Below are 11,447 nucleotides of genomic sequence, written 5' to 3'. Positions count from 1 at the left end.
ATCAGCATGTAAAAGCTCCAGATATGTTTGAGTGGTGGGAGTTGGAGGGTTGACAGTGAACCTGGAGTCGGGAAGAACAACACTGTAGGGATTAGGTGTTCTGGTGGGAAAAGGGTGTGAGAGAGATGAAGGAATATCTGATGGAAGGGTTGAAGGAGAGGAGATATCAGATGGTGAAGAAGGTGGTTCCGAGGGGATGAATGAGGAGGAAGAGGTGGTGGAGGTCTTTGAAGAGGGAGGTGATTGAGGGGAACCGTCAAGGGGTTGATACACTTTGAGAGGGTCATAAGAGATCCTTACTCTTTTTGGTTTGGTTTCTGGTTCAGCAGTTGCCTTTCTCTTTTGTTTCCGATCATTATCTTGATTCCCAGAGCTTGACGATGGATTCATGATGAATTTGCAGATATTGGAAACTGCTAGGGTTTATGATATGAAAGCAAAGAGAGAGAACGAAAAAGAAAACTGAATGCAAAGTGATAGAAATATGAGAGGGAAAAGAAACGTTTGAAGAGTATAAAAAGAAAACTGAAAGAGAGTAAATGATGAAAAGTATTTAATGTTACGTGACATGAGGAGAGATAATAATGACAAAAGACGTGATTTGCACAGTTACCTAAGTAGACGTCCCCTCAACTGCACGCACGCTTGTCCAGGAATAGTGAACACGTGTTTACCATCTGGATAGCCAGTTACAGCTGTTTTGCTTTTATAGAGATTCTGAATCAACTTAGACACTGAAACGTTAGTAATAACTGAATCACAATTTCTAATTGATTTCTATCAGAACTTCTTAAAAAAAATTTCATTTCAAAGGATACTCATACGTAAGAATTTCTCATCTTCTCATTCTGAGCTTGTTTCTGAAGACCTAATTTGTGCCGATTATATTGAATCCATCTGGTCTAGGAACAAGATCCCAAACATCATTCCTTGTAAACTGATTCAGTTCTTCTTGCATAGCAATTATCCAGTCTGGATCTTCTAGAGCATGATCAACAGAAGTTGGCTCGATCAAAGATACAAGACCTAATTGACAGTCTGCATTGTTCTTAAGGAATGCTCTTGTTCTGATTGGATCATCCTTCTTTCCAAGAATGACATCTTCTGAATGACCAGAGATGAGTCTGGATGATCTTCTGACAGATGGTTCTTCAGAAATACTTAGATCCTCCAGAGAAGCTGATACTTGATCTTCAGATTCTTTGCTTCTGAGAAGCTCTGCTTCTGATGCGTTGCTTCTTGGCTCAACAACTTCTGATATATCAATATCACAATCTGCAAAATTATCAAACTGCTTTGGTTTTTCAGAACCAAGCTTATCATCAAACCTGATATTGATTGATTCTTCTACAATCAATGTTTCAGTATTGTATACTCTGTAGCCTTTTGAGCGTTCAGAATATCCAAGAAGGAAACATTTTTGTGCTTTGGAATCAAACTTACCAAGATGATCTTTAGTGTTCAGAATAAAGCATACACATCCAAAAGGATGGAAATATGAAATGTTGGGCTTTCTATTCTTCCACAATTCATAAGGAGTCTTATTTAGAATAGGTCTGATAGAGATTCTATTCTGAATATAGCATGCAGTGTTTATTGCTTCTGCCCAGAAATGCTTAGCCATATTGGTTTCATTGATCATGGTTCTGGCCATTTCTTGCAGAGTCCTATTCTTTCGTTCTACAACCCCATTTTGCTGTGGAGTTCTAGGACAAGAGAAATCATGGGCAATACCATTTTCTTTGAAGAATTCTTCAAAGGATCTGTTCTCAAATTCACCACCATGATCACTTCTGACCTTTATGATTTTACACTCTTTTTCAGATTGAATCTGAATGCAGAAATCAAAGAACACTGAATGAGTCTCATCCTTGTGTTTCAAGAATTTTACCCATGTCCAGCGACTATAATCATCTACGATGACTAATCCATATTTCTTCCCTCTAACAGATGCTGTTTTGACTGGGCCAAACAGATCAATGTGCAAGAGTTCTAATGGCCTTGAGGTAGAAACAACATTCTTGGACTTGAATGCAGGTTTGGAGAACTTGCCCTTCTGACATGCTTCACAAAGAGCATCTGATTTGAATTTCAGATTAGGGAGTCCTCTGACCAGATTCAGTTTGTTTATCTGAGAAATCTTTCTCAAACTAGCATGACCTAATCTTCTGTGCCAGACCCACTGCTCTTCAGAAACAGACATAAGACAAGTCACCTTCTGACTCATAAGATCTTGCAGATCTGTCTTATAAATGTTGTTCTTCCTCTTGCCTGTAAATAGGATTGAGCCATCCTTCTGATTTACAGCCTTGCAAGACTCTTGATTAAAGATTATATCATAACCATTGTCACTCAATTGACTGATAGATAAGAGGTTATGTGTTAATCCTTCTACAAGTAGTACATTAGCAATGGAAGGAGAGTTACCAGACTTTATAGTTCCAGAGCCAATTATCTTGCCCTTCTGATCTCCTCCAAACTTGACTTCTCCTCCAGACTTAAGCACCAGGTCTTGGAACATAGACCTTCTTCCTGTCATGTGTCGCGAGCATCCAGAGTCCAGGTACCATGACATGTTGTGCTTTGTCCTTTTTGCAGTCAAGGATATCTGCAATAGGAATAATCTTATCCTTAGGTACCCACATTTTCTTGGGTCCTTTCTTGTTAGATTTTCTCAAGTTCTGATTGAACTTGGGTTTAACATTGTAAGCAATAGGAGGAACAGCATGATAATTTTTAATGTGAGTTTCATGATATTTCCTAGGTTGTGTCACATGCTTTTTGGTGTGTGTTATGTGAAAACTTTGAGCATGTGAAGTGTGCCTAATATCATGGGAGTGGCCATACTTGAACTGATCATACAATGGCTTGTATGTGATTTTCATTTCATCAACAGATTCAAGTTTGTATGGGGTTTCACCCTCAAAACCAATGCCAACTCTTTTGTTTCCAGACACAACATATATCATAGAAGCTAGCTGACTTCTGCCAATACTTCTAGATAGGAACTTCCTGAAACTTAAATCATATTCTTTCAGAATATGGTTTAGACTAGGAGTGGATTTTTCTGAATCAGAAGGAGATCCAACATTATTGGATAATTTTAAAAGTTTTTCTTTTAATTCAGAATTTTCCAACTCAAGCTTCTTTGTTTCAAATTCAAATAGCTTTTTCAGCTTTTTGTATTTGAGACTAATCTGAGACTTGAGTTCCAGTAGTTCAGTTAGACCGGAAACTAACTCATCTCTAGTAAGTTCAGAAAATACCTCTTCAGAATCTGATTCTGATGTAGATTCTGATTCGTCATCTTCTGTCGCCATCAGCGCACAGTTAGCCTGCTCATCTTCAGAGTCTGAATCATCTTCTGACTCATCCCAGGTTGCCATAAGACTTTTCTTCTTATGAAACTTCTTCTTGGGATTTTCCTTCTGAAGATTTGGACATTCATTCTTGTAGTGTCCAGGCTCATTGCATTCATAGCACATGACCTTCTTCTTGTCAAATCTTCTATCATCAGAAGATTCTCCACGTTCAAATTTCTTTGAACTTCTGAAGCCTCTGAACTTCCTTTGCTTGGTCTTCCAGAGTTGATTTAGCCTTTTGGAGATTAAGGACAGTTCATCTTCTTCTTCAGATTCTGATTCTTCAGGATCTTCTTCTCTGGCCTGAAAAGCGTTAGTGCATTTCTTGATATTGGATTTTAATGCAATAGACTTACCTTTCTTTTGAGGCTCATTTGCGTCCAGCTCTATTTCATGACTCCTCAAGGCACTGATAAGCTCTTCCAGAGAAACTTCATTCAGATTCTTTGCAATCTTGAATGCAGTCACCATAGGACCCCATCTTCTGGGTAAGCTTCTGATGATCTTCTTTACGTGATCAGCCTTGGTGTATCCCTTGTCAAGAACTCTCAATCCAGCAGTAAGAGTTTGAAATCTTGAAAACATCTTTTCAATGTCTTCATCATCCTCCATCTTGAAGGCTTCATACTTCTGGATTAAAGCTAGAGCTTTAGTCTCCTTGACTTGAGCATTTCCTTCATGAGTCATTTTCAAGGACTCATATATGTCATAGGCCGTTTCCCTGTTAGATATCTTCTCATACTCAGCATGAGAGATAGCATTCAGCAAAACAGTTCTGCATTTATGATGATTCCTGAAAAGCTTTTTCTGATCATCATCCATTTCTTGCCTTGTCAGCTTTACGCCTCTGGCATTTACTGGATGTTTGTAACCATCCATCAGAAGATCCCATAGATCACCATCTAGACCCAGAAAGTAACTTTCCAGTTTATCTTTCCAGTATTCAAAGTTTTCACCATCAAATACCGGCGGTCTAGTATAACCATTGTTACCGTTGTATTGCTCAGCCGAGCCAGATGTAGATGCAGGTGTAGGTGTAGACTTTTCACTTTCATCAACCATCTTTTACTGAAGCGTTTTTCTCTTCCTGAATCTTTTCTAAACACGGTTAAGTGCTTGCACCTTAGAACCGGCGCTCTGATGCCAATTGAAGGATAGAAAAACACTTAGAAAGGGGGGGGTTTGAATAAGTGTAGCTTTAAAAACTTGACAGATAAAAATAAATTGCACAGTTATTTTTATCCTGGTTCGTTGTTAACTAAACTACTCCAGTCCACCCCCGCAGAGATGATTTACCTCAACTGAGGATTTAATCCACTAATCGCACGGATTACAATGGTTTTCCACTTAGTCAGCAACTAAGTCTTCCAGAGTCTTCTGATCACACACTGATCACTCCAGGAACAACTGCTTAGATACCCTCTAAGACTTTTCTAGAGTCTACTGATCAACACGATCACTCTAGTTACAATCTGCTTAGTTCACTCCTAAGACTTCCTAGAGTATTCTGATCCACACGATCACTCTAGTTCCTTACAACTTAATGTAATCAATCTAAGAGTATTACAAATGCTTCTTGAAAGCGATAATCACAACTGTGATATTTCTCTTAATCGTTTAAGCTTAATCTCACTAATATATTACAAAAGCAATGTAGTGAGCTTTGATGAAGATGAAGATTCTGAGTTTTGATTTGAACAGCGTTTCAGCAAGTTGATATTCACAGAATAGATGTAGAATTCGTTAACCTTGCTTCTCATCAGAACTTCATATTTATAGGCGTTGGAGAAGATGACCGTTGAATGCATTTAATGCTTTGCGTGTTCCGTATAGCATCGCATTTAATGTTATACGCTTTTGTCAACTACCTCGAGCCTTGTTCACGCTGTGTCTACTGACGTAGCCTTTAATAGCTTTTAACGTTCCTTTTGTCAGTCAGCGTAGCTTGCCACTTGTACTTTCTTCTGATCTGATGTTTGTGAATACAACGTTTGAATATCATCAGAGTCAAACAGCTTGGTGCATAGCATCTTCTGATCTTCTGACCTTGAAGTGCTTCTGAGCGTGATACCATCTTCTGAGCTTCAGTGCTTCTGATCTCATGTTCTTCTGATGCTTCCATAGACCCATGTTCTGATTCTGCTTCGACCATCTTCTGATGTCTTGCCAGACCATGTTCTGATGTTGCATGCTGAACCCTTTGAGACAAAGCTTCTGAGCGCTGAATTATGCGTACTCTTTATATATTTCCTGAAAGGGAAATTGCATTGGATTAGAGTACCATATTATCTTAAGCAAAATTCATATTATTGTTATCATCAAAACTAAGATAATTGATCAGAACAAATCTTGTTCTAACAAAAAGGCCCAATACCCAGGCCAGAGTGATACTTAGGCTACCTAGGACAGAATGGATAGTCATGACGCCAACAGAATGTCAGGTTCTTTTGATTGCGAACATGAGACCCACGACCAGTTGAGGTTCAAATGGGATACCATTGTTGGCATGTATTTGCAACAATGATGATGTCTCAGGAGAACTGTTAACGCTGGAGACCTTTTGACCTACCTTGTACTAGATCCTACCTGTGAGAGGGGTTGGGAAATTTTGTTTTTCAGGAAAACATGCCTCCATCCCACCCTATGCCCATTCAGACTATCTATCATAATCAACGTCGAACCTCTGAATCTGGAGGGTTCGACCTTATGTGACTTATGCAAAGGTTATCTATCCTGAATCAACGTCGAACCTCTGAATCTGGAGGATTTGACCATCTTTGACTTATACAGAAGTTCTACATCAGTTATCTATCAGAATCAACATCGAACCTCTGAATCTGGAGGGTTCGACCATCTTTGACTTATGCACCGCCTATTTATCAAGAAAGCAATGTCGAACCTCTGAATCTAGAGGATTCGACCATATCTTATTGACCATGAGAAGTTATTATCACAAAAGGCCTTGATCCTTGATCCTGATTCCTGCTGCACTTGTGTAACGCCCGGAAATTTATTTATTCGCTTAATTTAGACGTTTGTGATGTTTATTGAATTTTCGCGTTTTGAAGCAATTTAGTCGGTATTAGTTCGGGATAGCGGATCGACATTTAATCGGAAATTTTAATGTTTTTAGTATTAATAATATTAATGAGGTAATATGTAGCGTTTTGGGAATTTTTCGAGTAATTAAGATTAGACCGTAAAAATGAGTTATTGAGTAATAAGTTGGTATATTAAATAATCAGATTTTGTTTTAATAGAATAAAAAGTGGAATATTATTAGAAATAGTATTTTAATTCTTTTTTTGAGTTAATGAGTTTATTGGGCCTATTTTTTTTATTTAGTAAAGAATAGGGAAGGGGGTGTTAATTACTAAGCCCAATATTATGATAAAATTAGGTTTTTAGTGTTAGTAAGAGGAAGAGGAGTGGAGAGAAAAACCAGAAAAATAGAAGGCATTTGGAGGAGGCTAGGTCTTGAAGAGGAGAGCAAGCTTACATAAATATCAATCCAAGTGCTAGGGTTGTAGAGTTTTCTTCAATCCAAACAAGGTAAGGGTGGGGTTCTCTTCCTATAATGGGGCTTATGAAACTTTGTATGTTAGAGATTAGGGGTTTAGGTTATTGCATTTGCTGTGTTAAAATGGTGCTGAAAATTATGAAATTGTTAATATTCATGTTGCTGTTAGTTGACCCTGACCCTGGAAATTTACTTTGTTAAAATGGTGTTGATGTTGCTGTTCGTTGATTCTAGAAATTAGAATGAAAAACATGAATGCTGCCGCTCAGCAGCTAGGCCATTGACGGCCAGCGGAACCACGATGTCCAACAACAAGTATGCGGCATGTACTTTGTTCTTCATGTTTCTAACAAGTAACATTTTACAACTAACTCTAAATTAGTTACAAGAGAGTTAGATTAATTATTAAGTATGCATATCTAACTGCAATTAAGTACTTTGTTCTTCATGTTTTGACAATTAACACAAACACTATATTTAAATAAGTAAGTTAATTATTATGCATTTTATTGTGCACATCAAAGAGGTGTTAAATGTGTACATATTATTTTTAAAACCCATACAAAGCACAAGAAAGTTCATGTAGCAGCTTTTATAGCATGTCTCAAAAATGGAGATTAATGTCTATTTCTACTGTCACACATGGTTGGTTACACTTGTATTAAACAGACCTTTTTAAAAAAAAAATATTAGGATAAAGTGCTGAATTGGAATGAGTTATATAATTAGAAACAGTAGCAATTATAGGACTAATAAAATGCAAAACAGTTCCGTTTGATCGAAATAGCCGAATTAAGCGGTATATTTAGTTGTCCGGAATTTGATGAAATTGACGTGATAGCTAAGTTTAATTAGTACATTAACGTGGTGGTGTTCTTTTGTCGAAATTGTGATATTAATCGGTCGATTAAATTAATAGTTGAATTAAATATTTTTTTAGCCTATTTAATTGGAATAAACTTGAACTTAGATTAACTATTCGGTTTAGCGGTAAATTTCGGTATCTTGTGAATTTGACCGTGAATGTGATTGTTGTGAATATCTTTGTGATTCTTTTGCTAATGGTATCGTCCGTTGATTTGATGAATTGTCAGAATTGTTCCGTTGTTATATGAAGTTGTTGTATTATGTGTGAAGTGTATTACCTTTAATAATCGGTAATAATTGTGATATGGGTGTGTGCCTTGTGACGAATATTTTGTGAAGTAAATGATGATGACGGTGTTGTGTGATGTTCGGTTCATCGAGTCGCATGCATTTGCATATTTATTGTGACGGCCTGGATTGGCAAATTAGTGACGAAGGCTTATGCCTTGTGCCTCTGAATTGGGCAATTGGTGACGGGAGCTGAAGCTCCGATTGGTACCACATGCATATACATGAGTCATGTCCCATATATTTCTATGTGATTCATAGCGTGACGTTTGTGACTTTGTCGGGATTTGTATTTTTATGACTTATTAAATGATGAGATTATGTGAAGATGTGACTTTGTGACTTAATGATAGAATGACTATATTAATACTTGTGAACGCGATTAACCGAATATGTCTAATTTCTAATATATAATTTATCATGCGCTCGATTATATGAATTGATATCTCACCCTTTCTTTGTTTCGCCGTTGCCTTTGTATTGGTAACGTGCAGGTGATTCGCATTGAGAGGAGGTTAGCCGAGTTGGTCTTGAGTCGTTGTCGCTCTGATACGTAGCACTCGGGGGGACGGACGCGTTAATTACTTGCTTTTGATTTATTATGTTTTGGCAAATACTTGAGTTGTCTTTTGGAGATTGCCACTTTAATCATGTTAATTGTTGAATTATGATGTTATGAATCTTTGAACTGATTGTTGAGTTTCCGTTGCACTTCTATGGAAGTTGTTTTGTGTTAAAGACTATCATTCGATGTTGTCGGTTCTCCCATATTTTTTTTCTGAATGCTATGTATCCGCTTTATGCGACGAAGTGATTTGTCTTTGAAAATGAATATGTGATACCTCAATTGCTTATTTTGTGAATTTTTATACTCTGATTTTATTTAAATTTCTTGGGTAGAATTGGGGTGTTACATTAGTGGTATCAGAGCAGGTCGGTCTTGTCCGGCCAAGTGTCGAGTCGTACTGTTGTCTAACAGTCATGTATTGTTGTTTGTGCTGATTGTTTTTGTGTTGTAGTGACGCTATGGCTGGGAGGAATGATGCTGCGATTGCTGCTGCTTTGGAAGCGATGGCTCAGGCTATGCAGAACCAACCGAATGCTGACGAGAATGCTGGATCTCGTAGTTTGGCGACTTTCCAAAGGGAGAATCCGCCTGTGTTCAAGGGTACGCATGACCCTGATGGTGCTCTTGAGTGGTTGAAGGAGATCGAGAGAATCTTCCGTGTTATGGATTGCACTCCTGCACAGAAGGTTAGATATGGCACTCATATGCTGGCTAAGGAAGCAGATGATTGGTGGCTTGAGACCCGTAGGAGGTTGGAGGCTCATGGTGAGGAGATCACTTGGATTGCGTTTCGCATGGAGTTCTTAAGGAAATACTTTCCTGAGGATGTCCGTGGTAAGAAGGAGATTGAATTCCTTGAGCTGAAACAAGGGAACAAGTCTGTTGTGGAGTATGCTGCTAAGTTTGGTGAGCTGGCTAAGTTTTACCAATACTATGATGGTCCGAATGGTGAGTTTTCCAAGTGTATCAAGTTTGAGAATGGGTTGCGTCCTGAAATCAAGAAAGCTGTCAGTTACCAGAAGATCCGTATTTTTGTTGATTTGGTTGATAGTTGTCGGATTTATGAGGAGGACAACAACGCTCATTATCGTGTTATTAATGAGAAGAGGGGCAAGAATCAACAAAGCCGTGAGAAACGATATGATACTAGTAAAGGGAAGCAAAGAGTTGCTCATGGTCATAAGACTAGTGGGGGAGATGCTCCTGCTAGGGTTGTATGCTTCAAGTGTGGTCGACCTGGTCATAAGAGTGATGTTTGTACTGCTGATGTGAAGAGGTGTTACCGTTGTGGTAAGACGGGACATATGTCATCTGCCTGTAAGCATAAGGATGTTGTTTGCTTTAACTGTGGTGCGGAGGGACATATTGATAGCCAGTGTCAGAAGCCAAAGAAGACAGCTGTAGGTGGTAAAGTGTTCGCTTTGTCAGGAACTCAGACATCTAGTGAGGATGGTCTTGTTAGAGGTACTTGTTTCATTAATAGCATTCCTTTAATTACTATTATTGATACCGGTGCCACTCATTGTTTTATTGCTGTTGATTGTGTAAAAAGATTGGGTCTCCCCTTGTCTGCTATGAATGGAGAAATGGTTGTCGAACTCCCCGCTAAGGGAACGGTGACTACTTCTCTAATGTGTTTGAATTGTCCTCTGTCAATCTTTGATAGGGACTTTGTTGTTGACTTTGTGTGTTTACCGCTTGTTGGTTTGGATGTGGTTTTGGGTATGAATTGGTTGAAACGCAACTACGTTCATATCAATTGTTTTAACAACACGGTGAGATTTTCTTCTCTTGAAGAAGAAGGAGTTGGTTTGTTGACTGGTAAGCAATTGAAGCAACTAATGCAAGACGAAGCGCAAATGTTCTCATTGATGGCATCCTTGTCTTTTGAGAATCAAGTTCGAATTGATGAGTTAAAGGTGGTGAGAGAATTTTCTGAAGTGTTTCCTGATGACATCCCTGATGTACCTCCAGAAAGAGAAGTTGAGTTTACGATTGACCTGGTACCTGGTACCAGACCTGTTTCTATGGCACCATACAGAATGTCTGCATCAGAGTTGTCTGAACTGAAGAAGCAATTAGAGGAATTGCTTGAGAAGAAGTTTGTAAGACCAAGTGTATCGCCGTGGGGAGCACCCGTATTACTTGTAAAGAAGAAAGATGGAAGTATGAGACTATGTGTTGATTATCGGCAGTTGAATAAAGTGACGATACAGAACAAGTATCCACTTCCAAGAATCGATGACTTGATGGATCAGTTAGTGGCTGCTAGTGTGTTTTCTAAGATTGATTTGAGGTCCGGATATCACCAGATTAGAGTAAAAGAAGATGACATTCAGAAGACCGCGTTCAGGACTCGGTATGGACACTACGAGTATTCGGTGATGCCCTTTGGTGTCACTAATGCACCGGGAGTATTCATGGAGTACATGAACCGTATTTTTCATACTTACTTGGATCGGTTTGTGGTGGTATTCATTGATGATATTCTTATCTACTCTAAATCTGAAGAAGAGCATGAAGAGCATCTGAGAATTGTGTTGCAAGTTCTGAAAGAGAAACAGCTGTATGCCAAGTTGTCTAAGTGTGAATTCTGGTTGCATGAAGTTAGTTTCCTTGGTCACGTCATTTCTGGTAGTGGCATTGCCGTGGATCCTTCTAAGGTTGGTGCTGTGTTACAATGGGAGACTCCGAAGTCAGCTACTGAGATTAGAAGCTTCTTGGGTTTAGCCGGTTACTATAGGCGATTTATCGAAGGATTTTCTAAGTTGGCACTTCCGTTGACGAGATTGACTTGCAAAGGAAAGGCGTTCGTGTGGGATGTTCAATGTGAAGAGAGTTT

The 11,447-nt window shown here is 38.6% G+C and overlaps 1 protein-coding gene across 1 annotated transcript; it reads left to right on the top strand.

The window, feature by feature from the left end:
* The first annotated feature begins 6,813 nt into the window (after positions 1 to 6,813).
* On the top strand, positions 6,814 to 10,183 carry LOC131642333 (uncharacterized). The gene is made up of 4 exons (XM_058912597.1): positions 6,814 to 6,914; positions 9,057 to 9,771; positions 9,880 to 10,069; positions 10,158 to 10,183. Exons 2-4 carry the CDS (start codon positions 9,064 to 9,066, stop codon positions 10,181 to 10,183), a joined length of 924 nt encoding a protein of 307 aa, XP_058768580.1. The 5' UTR covers positions 6,814 to 6,914; positions 9,057 to 9,063.
* Positions 10,184 to 11,447: the final 1,264 nt, after the last annotated feature.

This window comes from Vicia villosa, unplaced genomic scaffold, assembly GCF_029867415.1.
Source record: "Vicia villosa cultivar HV-30 ecotype Madison, WI unplaced genomic scaffold, Vvil1.0 ctg.004827F_1_1, whole genome shotgun sequence".
In the NCBI taxonomy this organism is placed as follows: domain Eukaryota; kingdom Viridiplantae; phylum Streptophyta; class Magnoliopsida; order Fabales; family Fabaceae; genus Vicia; species Vicia villosa.
The sequence above is the reverse complement of the archived record's forward strand: the minus strand, read 5'-3'. Positions and strand labels throughout refer to the sequence as shown.